Below are 16,275 nucleotides of genomic sequence, written 5' to 3'. Positions count from 1 at the left end.
AGAGTATCACTCATTCTTCTGTTAACACTGCTCCTTTCAAATAACTGCCTGAATTTGGTGCTTCATGACAACAAACAGAGGACGATTTTGGTATAAATAGCAATATGCATTTTTGATATGCTCACTGCTTACTTATTACTCCCATCAGCAGGGGTGTCACTGTAGTTCCCTCAGATATACTCCCAGTTAGTGAGGCAACCCATGAGGTAGAGATTGTTCCAAAAGAGTACCTTTGACTACTGTCAACAGCTTCTACTGGACTAAAGCTGGCAATTGGTTCATTGTGGGCGGGAAAGATTGAAGGCTAAGCTTATAGTGTTGACCCTTTAAACAAAAAAATGAGTGCCCACTCCTATGTCTAAGAATGATATATGCCTAGCAATGTTGCTGGTAGCAACAGAAAGATGCCAAGGCATCATGAAGCTTCCATCAATACAAATGAGCTACTAAATGAAAGTGAGTTAGCCAGGAGTCATAAGATGAGTTCAGGAAGTTGTGCCCTTGATATTAAACAAGTGTCTCAGCTGTCAAGAGAGTATGAGTAATACCTATCATTATCTTGACAAATAGTCTGATGTAGGAAGTAATGTCATCCAAAACATTGTCATCTACACCATTGTCCCCAAAGTCCAGTCAGCTGTGGTCCCCCAAGCTATTTTCAATATAGCCATAATTGTAAAAACACACACACACACAAAACCTATTCCCTTGGGCATTGAAAGCAGAGTGGCAAGCCAACCAAATGTGCCCTTCAACATCCAACAGAAAGCCCCACCTCAGCACAAAAGAAGAACAACAAACAACATAATTAACAGACTCAGTAATTTTGTGATCTTGCTACTTTAAACTCTGCTCTTCCTTTTTCTCCTCACTGGTTATTCCCTTGGAGCCACTCCCATACCAAGGGCCTGTGCACAGAAGGTGAAATGAACCACACTAATGCCACCTTAGCGTGGGAAATTGTGTGACATGTAGTCAAGTCACAGTCAGCCTTTTTGCCACGTTATGATTTCCCAACAGCTTGCAAATGTCTCTTGCATGACACATTCAAGGCAGCCCACAGACATGAGACTAACAGTACTACCCCATGCATATTTACTCAGAGGTCCAATGAGTCGAAAGAGCCTTACTCCCTGGTAAGTGGGTATAACATTGCTATCTCAATGGCTCTGGATTCCAGCAATAGCAACCATTGCTAAAATCTAATGGTCACTATGGCCAGAACACAGGAAGTTGCCTTATACTGAGCCCAGACCATTGACCCATTTAGCTCAGTATTTTCAACACGGGTTGGCAGCAGCTCTCCATAGGAATCTGCTTGGCCACTGTGAGAGCAGAATGCTGGCCCAGATGGGCCACTGGTCTGATCCAGCAAGACTCTTCTGATGTTCTTATCTTGCATTTGGCTCATCCACCTGCACCAACCAAGTGGATTTCAATAACTTTTCCTCCAACTTGCTGCCATGCCTCATTCAAAATATGCATTTGAAACTTCCTTCATTCTCAAGACAAAAGATCAACCAGTGACCAACATGCTAATATTCCTCCAGGTTCCCTTCAGCTCCAACTAATTTTAAAGTTCTTTGGATCCTGGACCATTTCTTCCTTCCTTCCCGACACCCCCAAAACAATGCTTCAGTAATTTCAGATGCTTTGAAAAGAAAATAACGAAGGAACCATGGCTGTGGTGAGCAGCTATTAACAACAGTGTTCTTCTATGACTCAAAGTCTTCTTGAGTTATGGACTAAACACTTTTACACTGCAGTTGTGGTCTGGAACTCTTGGCCAGCTCTCAAGCCCACACCCACAAAGACTGCCAGAATCCAACCACAATTTCCCCCCAAAAAACACCCAAGGAAGGCAGTTACACCTGCAGATGCAACAGTTACCTGGCTCAGAGAGACACATGGGCACCTTCAATAGCAGACACATATTTGCTCACAAGTAGTGAGGATGATGAAAACTGCATCCAATTTTGCATTCATAACACCTCGGGTTTCCTAGCAGCATTTGTGTTTTATTTCCACCAGCTATCTCAGCTATCTTAGACCACAGCCTCATACCAGACAGGTGGACACGGTTTAAAAGGTCAGACTAGCAAGATTGCTGGGAGGGGGAGAGAACCACCATGCACAAAAACTGATTTTAAAGAGAGAGAGAGAGAGAGAGAAATCCTCCTGTTTCAGTTTTAATAACCTGCTCACATTTTGCATTTTGCTGAAGCCACACTGTTCTCGTGCATTACAGTTCTGCTTCCAGCACTCCTGGAGCATATTTGCATTTCTCCACCCCCCACCCCCTTTTAATATAAAAAAAATTATACAAAAAGCCTAAATCAAACACTTTTTGAGCTGGTAGAGAAAGAACACACAAGAGCAATTTTAATTCACAACTGGATTTGGACCTGGTAAGTAAATGTAAAATGCATACCTGAGGCTTAAGCAATTAGAGAAGGTCCCTTTTTGACATACAGCCTGTACTTCCAAGACACTGACATTTCAGTAACATGCTAGTCTTTAGTCTCTGCTGCCCCCCACCCCGACCTATTCCCCCCCCCCCGTTTAGTGCTCACATCTGTACTGAGAGAACAGCCACCAGCGGAAATAATCAGTCCCTGCCATAAAAGAAAAGGCGCTCGAGACTGAGATTCTCTCCACGATCCATCCCTGCTGCCCGGGAGCCACGTCAAGATTTTTTCAACTCCGGATATAGCTTTTTCATAGATAATACAATCCCAAAGGCTGTCACATCTCCCAGTGACTGCGAGGAAAAGCACAGCCGGCAGATTCGGAGCAAGAGGGAGGAGGGACCAGCTGGGAAGGAGGGGCGAGGCAAGAGGGGAGGAAAAAAGGGGGTCAGGCACCGTCAGGGAGAGAGGAGTGGGGAGAGGGGAGAGGGAGAAGGAAAGGGTCGGGGGCTGGGAGTGTGTGGTCCGGGAAATGGCCAGCCTGCCAGAAAAGATGCCCAACTATTCGCTCTTGGCACGGGCTCGCTGTGCATGTTAATAGCGGGGATCCAGCGTCACGTTTGCGATAGCCCCCTGGCCGCACGGTGCATTTGTGAGCTGTGTGAGAGCAGACCCGTGGAAAAGAATGGGCGTGACTAACAGCTTCGTTCATTTCAATGGGTCTACTCTGAGCAGGGCGATCATCAGATAACGCCCCTGAGTGGGGTTCACCTAATGGAGCCCATCAGCTTCATTAGGGATTCTGCTTGCGTAAGGGGTCTTTCTCTGCCTCCCCCGCCGTCGCACCCCCCCAAAAAAAATTGGCTGGGGGGGGCGGGGTGTCAGGAAAACCCCAGAGCTGGATGCCAGAAGAGAGGGGCGGATTGTTCCATCTGGCAAACTGAAATGCTTGCACAGACTGAACGTGCATCAGAGTCCTAGTTTCTCCCCTCCCCAGGCTTATTAACTTTTCCTCTCTCTTTTTTTCTCCCTCCCCTCCTTCTGCTGTCTTTCCTGCTACTGAAATTGTGTTTGTAAGTTCTATGGGGCAGGGATCTCCCCTTTTCTTTGCCTATGTTGATCTCTAAAGCCATAGGTGCAGTAACGAGTGGCTTTTTTGTGACCTCTCTGCTTTCACCTCCTGCCCTACAACTGCCCATGGCAGCCATTTTGTGCTGGCACCCACAGATCTTTTGACCAAGATATAAGTACTGGCATTTCTTTCTCTTTTTTTACTACTATAACAAAAAGGAACTGGAGGTAACTACTGTTGTTGTTGTTGTTTATCATTTCTTCTTTTGACAATACTTTTAATTATTTGTTCTACAGTAATTTCTTTGTTACAGGCCACAGAACAAGCATAGTAATATCACCAATCTGAAGGCAGCAGGTGTGAAGAATTAGGAACAAGCTAGATATGAGGTGAGGTTAAATGCATCTCCCACCCCGCCAGTGTGGGGTGGGGCAGGTCAGTATCCAAACTGCATCAGGTGAGAGAGGGGAGCTGATAACTAATAAGATCCTAGCAGCTGTGGAGAGGGAATTTAACCCTTCTTCCCCTTTTGTATTCCTGGAGGATGAACTATCCTCTCAAACTAGTATTTGTGTTGGGAGGAAATCCCACACTGCCACCAATGAAGTGTTTGCCCTCAAAGCAAATACAAGCATCATACGTGGGATTTTCCTCGACTGCTGCAGAGGAAGAAAGGGTTACATTTCCCCTCTGTGCCAGCCTTGCTCTCATTAATTTCCAGCTCTCCCCAATGAATACAGTTTGCTTTTTTAAAAAAGCAACAACAGAACCTCACATGTTAGATGCAAAGTCAAATTTAAGTCATGTGTACTTTTGTTCCTTAGTGGGGTATATATTGAGGGGGAACAGAAGAAAACTTAAGACTTGTGCCAAATGAAAAAAGGACCCTTCTACTCATTACTGGAGAGATTACTTTCCTCTGGTTGCTAATTATTCAGCAGAAATGATTTCAGATATTTCCCTTGATCCTCATAGCTATAGAGATGCTCCAGATTTCCAGCTATTAAGACCAACATCTCATTAGAAGACTGATGAATGTTATTGTATTACTATGCAGGCCAGAGCTGCTAAACAGAAAGCAGGAAATTCTCCTGTATACCTGTATTTGTATAACCAATACATTGGTACCTCGGGTTACAGATGCTTCAGGTTACAGACTCCGCTAACCCAGAAATAGTACCTTGCGTTAAGAACTTTGCTTTAGGATGAGAACAGAAATCATGCGGCGGCAGCAACAGGAGGTCCCATTAGCTAAAGTGGTACCTCAGGTTAAGAACAGTTTCAGGTTAAGAACGGACCTCCAGAACGAATTAAGTTCTTAACCCGAGGTACCACTGTATATTACACTATACCCAGCCTTGCAGACTCACAGAAACCATTTGGTATTATCATTATTTACACCTAAACACAGATATTTGTAGCACCTGGCAGACAAGCAAAAATGATGGGCCCTTTCCCAAAGGGGTGTAATAATGTAAATCAGATTTTACCTTGCAATCTAAGATTGGGAGGTGGGGAGGCAGGGAAGATGGAAGCCCTGGTTTGGCATTCGAAGGGAGGTTCCTACAGTACATGTGGAGGCAGCTGGGATGACTGAATTCCTTAGTCCAGAGCTGGGGGACCTTGTAGCCCTCCAGAGATGTTCCTGAACTACAGTTCCTATCGCCCCGACCAATGGCTGGATATTATGATCCGCAGGACTGCAGGTACCCCATCTCTGCCTTACTCCATTGAAGAGCCAGGATGTTGTATATTTCTTTTGCCTCCTTACTTGGGGGGAAATTCTTTCAGCCACCTCCGTCGCAATGTACAGTCACTTTTTGTTAGTATGTTGCATTTTATTGCTTTCTCCCCAATAACGACGCTCTGCTCCTGGCATTTTAAAGATGCCAATGGCACTGCAAACTGATGATGGAATGCTCTAAATCCTTTTGTGGACACAGATTACCATTCCATTAGAAACAAGCTTAAGAGGGAGACAGAGAGTGAGTGGGAAAGAAAAACTATTTGCTATATTGTTGGGTGTATTTGGGGACAGATGAGAAAGAAACTGCAAGAGTGCAGTGTCTTGTGAAAAATTATACCAAGAGGGCTGAAAGGGTAAAAATATATATATAAATGAAAGCCAAAACTGCATTGTTGTTGTTTTGTTCTTTTCTCATTTTTAAATGAATGGCATCTGATGGCTAGGGGGTATGTTGGCTCTTAATAATATGAATGGCAAATTCCATTTAGTGAGCCTGTGTGTTTCTGTAGATAAAATCTTAGGGTGTGGACAAATGAAATGATTGGAATATTCTGAAAGTGACCTCTCTGAATGTGGCCTTGCTGTGATCTAGGGATGGGTAACCTCTCCCAAGCTCACCTCAGTTTGCCTTGGAATAGAGCCGAGTTGGAACTTTAAGGAATAACTGTTTGCTTTGGAAAGGTGGTGGTGGAGGAACCATAGAATTGCAGAGTTAGAATGGAACCCATGGTTCACCCAGTTCTGCTCCTTGAAATGCAGAAATCACTGCTAAATCTTCCAGTGAAGGAGTCTAGCAGTCCAACTGTCCAGCAGCTTTTACCATCAGAAAGTTCTTGCTAAAGTTTAGTCAGAATCTGCTTTCTTTGAATCCATTGGTTCAGGTCCTACCTTCTAGAACAGTAGAAAGCAAGCTTGCTCCATCTTCCATGTGACAGCCCTTCAGATTTTGAAGATGGCTATCATATCACCTCTCAGTCTCCTGTTCTCCAGGCTAGACATCCCTAACTCCCTCTTCTAACATCCTTCTTAGACTGTGATGCCCAGAACTGGACTCGGTAATCCAGGTGTGGTCTGACCAAGGCAGAATAGAATGGTACTACTACTTCCATTGATCTGGACACAATACTTACGTTTATGCAGCCTAAAATAGCATTATCTTTCTTTTTGCTGCATCACATTGTTAATCATGCTAAACCTGTGGTCAACTAAGACCCCTAGGCAGGGACGTTCCTGGGTTTGAACCTGTGACTTTTTGCATACAACACCATGTGCTGTACCCCTGAGCCATGGCTCTTTCCCCCAAAGCTTTAGCCCCACAGTTTCCCTCAGTTCCACAGGACTGATGGCAAGTATAACTGCTCCTATCAGTTTTGGAGAGGCCCATGGCTGCTCTTAAATATTGGCAGAACAAATTACAGATCTCACATGTTGCGTGTAGTTAGAATGGACAACACACAGAAGCAGAATGCAGAGAAGCCTTGAACTGGTACAGATGTTGTAATCCAGCAAACTGTTTGCCAGTATGTCTTACACTATATTTTACAACCAGCCATTGCTAATGATTGCCAATCTCCTACACATACAATGTACCAATTCAGCATTTGCACATAAAATTTCGTCACTTAATGACTGCAAGTGATAATTTCCATGGGTGAAACGGCTATCATCAATGAAACAGTACACACAGAGCGAGCTTTCATGTCATCGCAAATCACCTGAAACACAATATCTTTTAACGGAGGCCATTATGTACATGCCTCTCACTAAATGCTTGGGGGGGGGAGGGTTACCCCTGGGTCCAACATTGTCACAGGAGACTCTGGTGGGCTTGGAGTGCCTATCTCCAGCTATACCTGGTTTGCCAACTATGGCCTCCTTTTGAATAGAGATGACTTGGCCACTGTACTCCATGCTTGGATAGCTTCCAGACTAGATTATTGCAATGTGCTATACATGGGGCTGCCCTGGAAGACAGCTCAGAAACTTCAGCTGGTCCAAAATGCAGCAGCCAGATTACTGGTTGGGGGTTCCATTTTGAATGTGTATAACCCCTGTGTTAACACACCTGTGCTGGTCAGCAGTTCATTTCCAGGCCCAATTCAAAGTGTTCACATTGATGTATGAAGCCCTAAATGACCTAGGCCCCAAATATCTGAAAGCCCGCTTCCTTCCCAACACACCCTCTTAGGTGTTAAGATCAGCCCTCTTGGTAGTTCAACCGCCCTCCGAGGTCCATTGATGTGTTTGCAGAACAGTGGAGCTTTTGTTTTGCTAGCTTTACACAGCGCTGCCCTTTCCATTAGGAGGTGGAGAGCGGCAGCAAGGTGCTGAAGGAAAGATCTCACCACTCATGCTAGCCTGCAATGTACAGTGGAGGGTGCTATCATAAGAACATAAGCAGAAGCTGCTGGATCAGGCCAATGGCCCGTCTAGGCCAGCACCCTGTTCTCACAGTGGCCAACCAGATGCCTGCAAACCGGGCATGAGCATAACAGTGCTCTGCCTACATGCGATTTCCAGCAATTGGTATTCAGCAAAATGTCTTGGGCCAACTCCTATGGACAACCTTTGCCCCCCAAAACACACACACACCTCTCTGATCCTTTGCATCAGACCTTATTTTGTGTGTATGGCAGCGAGAGGTACACAGCACACACAAAATAGGCCCTACGTTTTAAATGCCTGTCTCCTTATCCTGCTCAACTTTCCCAGCTCCATGACATTTAGAAGTTTTCACTCACCAGGTGAACAGTCCGCTGTCTCTTCTCTGTTCGGCCTCAAATCAGGCTAAATCCTTAATACCCTGGCAAAGAAGAATACACAGCAGTCAGCAAATGTTACCAAACAATTCTCATGTGGGACAAGTAATTATATACACACAGACACCACAACATGTGGCAATTACCTTTGGATCACGGGAGATGTGGGTTGGCATCTCCTCTAAAATCATACAAAAGAGTTTCAACCACGTTTTCTCAATTTTCCTTGATAGTTTAAAATTAAATCTGGATTGCACACGATTCCAGGAGATACGACAAGTGTATGCCAGGCATATAGGCAGGTGCTTTCTTAGTAAATTTGAAATAGGTGGGTCTGGGGTCCCCCCCCCCCAGGCAGAAGGTCCTCGGAAGACAGATGATTATGTCTTGCATACATAGAGGCAGCAGGCAGACACGTTTCTTGCATGCTGACTGATTTCAGAAGCATCAGTTGGGGCATCTTTTAACCCCTTCCCCTCTCCTTGTCAGTTTCATCCATGCAATTTTCCTTCCACGTATTCTGACAGTATTCTACAGAGTCGGCCCCCACCCCCAATCCTACCCCACCCACCAGACGGACACCACATCCCCTCCGTACCCCCGTAAACGGCGTTAACAGATATACTTGCAGGTCCACCTCCCACAGGTCCTGGAAATGACAGGGTGCGAAAGGAGATCAGGGTGCATCAGGAATGATGCTGGTGAGGACTGTTCCAAGGGAGAAGGAATAAAAGACTGCTAGCAAACTCTACTTCTGCCATTGAGCAAAGCTGATTGGTGGATGGTTGTTGCCGGGTTACAGGAGTGAAGATGGAGTAAAGGCCTTCCCAAAGGAGTTCAGCTTTCAGTTTTCTTCCCCCCACCCACCCAAGAATAATCCCTGAAGGGGGAGAAGCTGCAGAAGCCGTGCACACTGCTCCCTGCCCTCACCGCACAAGCACATCAATGCTCAGCATATTCCTCCTTGGCACTCTATTGTTTTTTCTTTTATCTCTTTTTTTTGAATGCAGCTCTGCGTACGAAGAGTTAATCCTCAGCAGCAAAGCAACTGGAAAGCGAAGATGTTAGTTGAAACTGACAAATCCAGTCCTCCGTAAGCAGCCAGCAAATAGGATGTGAGAGCAGCAATCAGAAGTCAGTCTCATAAATAAGCAAACCTGGTCGTGCTGCTCCCCAGCAGGAGGAAGGCTCCTTTACTCCAGGGCTGCCGCTGCCACCTGAGAGCAAAGTAGGAACTCAAGTTCACGCAGAGTTCCTTGCTGACGCTCCAAAAGAAAACTTAGGAGAGAATGACAGAAGGGGAGCAGAAGAGTGGAGGAGAAGGGGGCGGAGGCCTGCCTGGCGTGTTTGTGCAGGGCTCCCGTTCACCTAGCGAGGAGTTTGACTTCGGGGCGTGGCCCTGCAAGCACACAGGAGCGCGTTGCAAAGGCACGGATTTGAATTTAAACGAACCGGATAATGCTGACATTGGGATTTGCAGGGCCTGAGTTTTCCACTCGAGTGTCCACATCAGGGTTTGCAGCCAAAGTGACAGGTTGAGAATCCCTGGCTAAGGTGCTGAGGTTTCATACCCTCCAACATTACTCTGATGAAAATAGGGACAGCCTATTCAATAATAATAATAGTAATAATAATAATAATAATAATACAGTGGTACCTCTGATTAAGAAATTAATTCGTTCTGGAGGTTTGTTCTTAACCTGAAACTGTTCTTAACCTGAAGCACCACTTTAGCTAATGGGGCTTCCTGCAGCCGCCGCGCGATTTCTGCTCTCATCCTGAAGCAAAGTTCTTAACCCGAGGTACTATTTCTGGGTTAGCGGAGTCTGTAACCTGAAGCGTCTGTAACCTGAGTTACCACTGTAATAATAATTACTATTTATACCCTGGCCATCTGACTAGGTTGCCCCATCCACCCTGGGCGGCTTCCAACATATATAAAAACATAATAAAACATTAAGCATTTTATAATAAAAAAACCCACACCTTTCCTATACAGGACTGTCTTCAGATGGCTCGGGGGTTGGATAACGCCTCCAACATTTCTCCGACTAAAAGAGGGATGTCCTAAAGAAAAGCAGGGCATTCCGGGATCAAATCAGAAACCAGGAAGGTTTCTGTAAATCCAGGACTGTCCCTGGAAAAAAGGGAGACTTGGAGTGTCTGAGATTTGTGAGTGGGTACTCTGATGTGGTTGCACACCCGGTGGTGCCATTGGGGAGAGCTGGGGGGCAGATGTCTGGGAACCCGCTACACAGCAGAATAAGCAGGAGGGCTCCCTAGGGCAGCAGGGCTGGCTTATTGTACTTTGAAGCCATTCACATTGCCGTCTAAAGAGAGACTCTTTCCCCACCCTTCACCTGCTGCATGGCAGGTAAGTTCAGGATCCAAAATCCCTGCACTGCTGTGCACAGACCTTCTTAGCTGACTGACCTACTAAAACTTTGCTGAGATCATTAGCTCTTCTCTCTCCCAATCCCCAGAGCCTCAGGGCCTTCGAGCCTTCGCTATCCCTAATGAATCTTGACATTTCTTCACCATGTCACCCGGCTTGCAAATTTCAAGACCAGCCCTGAATTTCCTAGCTATTGCCAAGCAGAAGCAGTCTTGCTTGCTGATATAAATATATATTAGGAGGAGGAATAATAATTAATGCCTTGCAAATCCACACAACACACGATCTGGTTTAAATGCTCTGAGAGTCTCTTGAGAGTCTGTGTTGGCTCCTAGAAATGCACCCAGCCCCCCCAGCCCCAGCAAACCAAGTACACGGAAGATACTGGAAATGCGCCTGAAGTAGATAAAAGTTCAGAGTTCACGTCATCCAAAGCCATCGGCAAATAAGAGGGGCTTGGTTTATTTGCAAGGATCTAATGCAAACAATGGACACTGCACACAAAAGCACTTAGGTCCAAAGACCTCAGATAGAACGCCTCAAGGTACACATAATATCTTGTCTATTGATCTAAGGTCTCACAAGAACAGCACATTCACTCTGCTCAGTTAACTCCATCCAGCTTTTTAAGAAAACAGAGAGTCATGCTTTTCGGCCTTGTTTTTAGGAAAGTACAGGGCTTGGCTTCTTTCCAGACACTGCTCTTTACCAAGTGTCCTTGGGAAAGTCACTTGAGCCCATCTGCCTCTGTACAAACTATTCAGTGCACAAATATTCAGGCTCTTAGTACACTAACATGAAGCATGAGCCATATGGAGCTGGGAAGATGCTGATGATACTGGTGATATTGATGCTTTAAAAAGACCAGTGTTAATCTAACCTCCATGTAAGCTTTCTGCAAGCCAATCAGGATGAATGCTTAAATAAACAGGTTATCTAGAGGCACCCAGGGATGAGGCTCAAGTTGCACTGTATTTTATTTATGCATTTATTAAAAATACAGATTTCCAATACTAATTCAGTTCTGCAAGTATAATTTTTAATTGATGCTTTGTAGTAGTTATGCACATAAAACCGGGCCATGGAAAGGACTCAACAAGCTGGCCTGGATTTGTTAGGCCACTGTAAGTTAAAGTAACCCTCAAAAATTAGGCTTCCAGGAGCACACGTAAGCACAAAATTGCTGCAAGAAGTCAATTTACAGTAGAGAGAATGGCTGTGCCATCTTTGGTATTATTGTCTTTACAGAGCAGCCTTCCATATTATTATCTATTGTCTGTACTGCAATAGTCACAGAGATCACTATCAAAATAATGGCTACATGTTCTGTCATCACTCTAAAAGCTTGACTGGGGGGGTTTGGGGGGCTAACAAAAGGCATCCTCATTCCACATCTTTGACATGGGGAAACCTGACTTTCATTTACGTGGGTGCCAGTGAGAGATGTTAGCGTTCAGGATTGTCACCGAAGGAATGTGACAATAAACAGAAGAGCAAAATACTTAAGACAAAATTGCTTAAGGACCCAACCACACTAGAAAACCTTGCAAGAAAATGACTGCATATAAAGCATTTAGTGTCCTGGTTTTGGCAAGGCGTTGAGACAGAAGCTATTACAGTAGTAACTATCCAAACATTTGAGCAATGTTTTCTGTAGATAATATTGTCCAAGTTTGGTCAAAGGCCAATTCTATACTCTCTTTCAATGTGTTGCTAAAATAAATAAGCCATGCAGGTTGTTGAATAAGCAGAGAGCAACTCCCATCACAGAAGCATTCCAATTTGTGTAATCCCATTTCCCACCGAATCTGGTATCAACAATTTCCTTCCAGTTATTATTGGCTTGAGATTTCACTTTGAAAGTCAACAATGTCAGGGGTGCCTGAAGAACGTATCTGGGTGCAGGAGTGCCAGCTTGGCCCCGCTACTGCGGGTGCCCGGTACCGTGGGTGCCATGCGGCGTGCATGGCCCTGGCCCCTTCATGGGGAGTTTTGTGGGTGCTTGGGCACCCAGGGCCCCGGGGAGTTGGTACCTATGTCCAGGTGGCTCATATACCCAAGTCCATATTGGTACCCTAAGTTGCCAGTCAAGCTGACCATTAGACAATCGTAGCATTGAGATGCTCACTGAGCCCCCCCCCCCAAGAAGCTATGATGACGTGGGGCTCTGTGGTGTCCCAAAAGGAGAAAAATTTTAAAAATAAAGGAAGTGTTTCCAGACGCCAGTAGTTGCCAACTTAGCATAGCAGATCATTTTTGGATGACACGTTAGTTGTCAGGAATGAGTTATCTTTATTACCATTGCATTTTAGACTACCCTAATCTTCACAACACACGATGTGGAAGCAAGTCCTATTGATCTCAGTGCTCTAAATTTCCGAGCAACATGTTTAGGAGTGGGTTTCAGCATTTAATTTCATACAAAATCCCATGAATTCGGATGTGTGTTGAACTTTAAAATGCAGGCAGGTGAAGCAGGTTTGAGAGCAAACATGCATCCTTGGCATGGAAAACAGCTCCCTGATCTAGTATTTCACATGGCGATGTCTCATTACAAGTTATAAAGTTCAAAGTGCTTGTATTGACATATAAAGTCCTATGCAGCTTAATACCTTGATACTTACTAGCTTGCCTGCTCCAGATATAGCAGCCTATATACATTAAGATCAGGGGGCAACACCCTTTTAACTGCACCACGTTTACTGAGTGTGCTATTTGTGTGAGGACATTCTCCATAGGGTATCCCAGTTATGCAATGCCAACCCTCAACAGGTGCAGCCGCTGCTGACCGTAATAGGTTTTATGCTTCTTTTGAAGACATTTCTATTTACTCGGGCATTTTGATGATTTATTGGGAAGCGATTTCATCTTCGTTGAACTGGATTGTGACTTGATTTATATTTATTGTTTTTGTTTGTTTTAAGACTGGATGATGATGATGATGTATTTGCGCTTTGGTGTTGTTCCCCTAAGATTTATTTTAATGAAAATAGGACCAAAATGCCATTAATAATATAGTAACAATAATTTATTATTTATACCCTGCCCATCTTGCAAAATCAGTGCAGGAGATTTTGGGGTCCTTACCAGGCCCCGATGGTGCAGGTGGTTCCGTTAAATTGCGAACAATCTGAAAGAGTCTCCTGCTGCTGTTTTCTGCAGATGCAATAGAGGCGGTGAAGAAGGTCCTCTTCACCATCGCTATCACCACTTGGTAGGCTCGACGCTGAGCTCTAACCTGTGTCCGGTCCGATTTAGAATGAGTTTTCCTCCACCGGCGCTCTAGCCGTCTCAGCAATTGTTTCATCACCCTCAGCTCTGGGGAAAACCACGGGGCTGTCCAGGCTCCATGCAATCGGAGAGGGCGCTTCGGAGCCAGACAGTCGATAGCCCTGGTTAACTCCACATTCCAGCGGGCCACCAGGGAATCAGCTGAAAGGCCATCAACATGGGATAAAACGTCCCCTACCACTTTCTGGGAATAAAAACTTAGAATGTGTTCGCATCATGGGTGAAGAACTTACTTCGTTTTGCCTTAGAATATTACATCTGCTACAAAGGGGCATATTTCCCCATTTGAGCTTTCCTCCCTATGTATCTAGAATTGTTAGGGAAGCCTGTGAATAGAGATTGTAGTAATATTGAATCTGTTAAGGTACTATGTACCTAAGACATATTTAGAGTAGACCTACTGAAATCAATGCACTTAAGCCTGCCCTAAGTATGACTATCACTGAATAGCAACCTTAATTCATAACACTATACGCTGTAATTTAGTGTGGGGCACAGATTAAATTACATGGAATTTGTACTTTCTGAATTGAAAAGAGAGCAATCAAGGCAAGAACCTGTCTCTTTTAAAGCATTCACGGGACATAATGAATACTAGAAGACTGTCAATAAGACAACACAGATGCTACTTAATGAGGCAGAATCTCTGGGGGAATCTTACTGAGCCTACAGTAATCAAGCTGCCATTATTAACTTATAAAAACACAGAGGCCTCTGCCTCTAATTCAACCTTAATAAAATCACCATAGCAGCCTCGAGGAATAAAATTGCTCAAAATATTTAGTTGATAATATAGATCACTAATTCCCAAAGGCTCGGGGTGAGTAAAAATAAAATGAAATTAAAAAACAAACATAAAACTATCCCATTAAAATTGCAATTAAGCCGCAAATTTAAAATCTCAGAAAATGTGAGCTCTTCTCTCCCCAACATGTTGGTTCAGACTCTCTGGCTTCAAAAGCCAGTCTTAATGAACAGAGTCTCCCAGGGTTCCAAACAAAGCTTAAGACTTGGGACATGCATTTCCAACACTGGTTGACATCTGGAAGAAAGATTCACTACGGACAATTTTATCATCCCTTCATGTCAATTCAAAAACTGATACTTAAATGGAGATAAAAAAGTAAAGGTGAAGGGACCCCTGACCATTAGGTCCAGTCGTGACTGACTCTGGGGTTGCGGCGCTCATCAAATGTTGATCAAGGTGGCTGGGGCAAACTAGTCAGATGGGCAGGGTATAAATAGTAAAAATATTATTATTATTAATGTCCCTATTTTCATCAGAGAAATGTTGGAGGGTATGTAAATGTGAGATGTGCAGGGAGTGGGCAGGTGGTACAACTACTAGCTTCTAGCAGATATAAGAAGTGGAACTGGGAATCTGCAAGTAATCTTCGAAACTATGCTAAAGGGACAGTTTCAAGCTCTGTACCTTCTTAGTCCCATGAAATCAATGGAATCCTCTGGTTGTTGGCTGCCTCTTAGCAAACGCCATCAAGTTTAATAACAGTCGGTGGGCACTTGGGTGGCACAAGGAAGGAAGCAGGCAGCTAAACCAAGCCTGCTGCCATCAGTTGTGCCATGCTATTGGCATTCTGTGCTGAAAAACAACCACCTTCTTAATAGCCAGTTTAGATATAAGAAAAGCAACAAAGCAGAGCTCCAGAGCTCACAGATCTCTCCAAGGGAGAGATCCTGATCTCTCCACAAATTGCTGCAGAACTACAAGACACCCACTTTACCTAATTTACCTAATGTCTGAACTGGTTCTCAGCAAAACAAGACTTTCTTTTAAGATGCTTTGTTCTAGATCTACATCCTTAGAAGATGCCTGCTTTGATTTAAGGTTGCCAAATCTTCATCCACAGAGTTTATCCCTGGCATTTTAAACCAGGGGTGGCGGACCTGTGAACCTCTAAATACTCTGGACTCCAGTGCCCATCAGCTCCAGCCAACATAGCCAGTAGTGAGGAATGATGGAAGTTAAGAGTCCAACTGTTAAGTTGTGGGTTGACATAGCAGCCGGCACAGCGATTTCTTCAAGTAGCTCTTTATTTTCTAAGCTGGAATAGAACTGACTGCAAACAGCTCAGCCGGCCTGCTTTTATAGGCAGCCGGCTGTCAACATTGTAACAACAACAGCCCAGAGTTCCCGCCTAAAATAACTGCCGCGGACCTGAGTGAAAACTATCTACAGACCTGAGTGAAAACTATATACAGTATCCCCCTGTTGGCCCAGGGTGAAACTACACTACATAACACCAACGACATCTGGAAGGCTACAGGTGAGACATCCCAGAGCATGTCCTCCAGATAGACTACGGAGATTATTCTGCCCCACCTACTTTCCTCTCACATCTGCCATGTGTAAACAACAACAGCAACCTAGAATCCTGCTCATTACTACAAGGGGAATGTAAGCAAAGAGGCTGGCAGAGGAACAGGGGAGGGAATACAGTATTAACATCCTCTCTTGGTGCTTTTGATTTTACTGAAATAGACCAAGGGATAAAAAGCTATAAAATGAGCCAAACATATAATTGTGGGGCTTTATTGGTGGTTTTTAAAATTATATTATGTATTTTGTGTTTTCATTTTGTATT

At 44.4% G+C, this 16,275-nt stretch overlaps 1 protein-coding gene and 1 long non-coding RNA gene across 11 annotated transcripts in view; one reads left to right on the top strand and one right to left on the bottom strand.

Annotated features, from left to right (window-relative positions):
• Nucleotides 1–16,275, bottom strand: part of LOC309355679 (serine/threonine-protein kinase PAK 6-like) — a 46,816-nt gene that overhangs the window by 24,410 nt on the left and 6,131 nt on the right. The window contains exons 1-2 of one of the 8 annotated variants that reach the window (XM_081886679.1): nucleotides 8,917–9,078; nucleotides 7,969–8,030 (exon numbers count right to left, since the gene is read on the bottom strand). Coding sequence is in view for 1 of the 8 variants with exons in the window: in XM_081886678.1 (XP_081742804.1) it covers nucleotides 2,574–2,622 (49 nt within the window). In the remaining 7 variants the exon portion in view is untranslated. Of the gene's footprint in view, nucleotides 1–2,431; nucleotides 2,531–2,573; nucleotides 2,752–7,968; nucleotides 8,031–8,611; nucleotides 8,818–8,916; nucleotides 9,079–16,275 lie in introns of those variants that run through there. The other 7 variants (XM_081886687.1, XM_081886688.1, XM_081886681.1 and 4 more) reach the window with 7 other exon arrangements.
• On the top strand, nucleotides 13–15,662 carry LOC309356477. Of its 3 annotated transcripts, none has more exons than XR_014162815.1 (3): nucleotides 13–90; nucleotides 3,794–3,869; nucleotides 15,541–15,662. It is a non-coding gene; the product is annotated as an uncharacterized lncRNA (long non-coding RNA). The 3 variants fall into 3 exon arrangements; XR_014162816.1 differs by having other exon boundaries at nucleotides 13–820; XR_014162817.1 differs by lacking the exon at nucleotides 13–90 and adding an exon at nucleotides 2,958–3,707.

Source organism: Podarcis melisellensis (assembly GCF_964234715.1).
Source record: "Podarcis melisellensis genome assembly, chromosome: 1".
Taxonomy (NCBI): domain Eukaryota; kingdom Metazoa; phylum Chordata; class Lepidosauria; order Squamata; family Lacertidae; genus Podarcis; species Podarcis melisellensis.
Note: the sequence above shows the minus strand (reverse complement) of the source record. Positions and strands in the feature narration are given on the sequence as shown.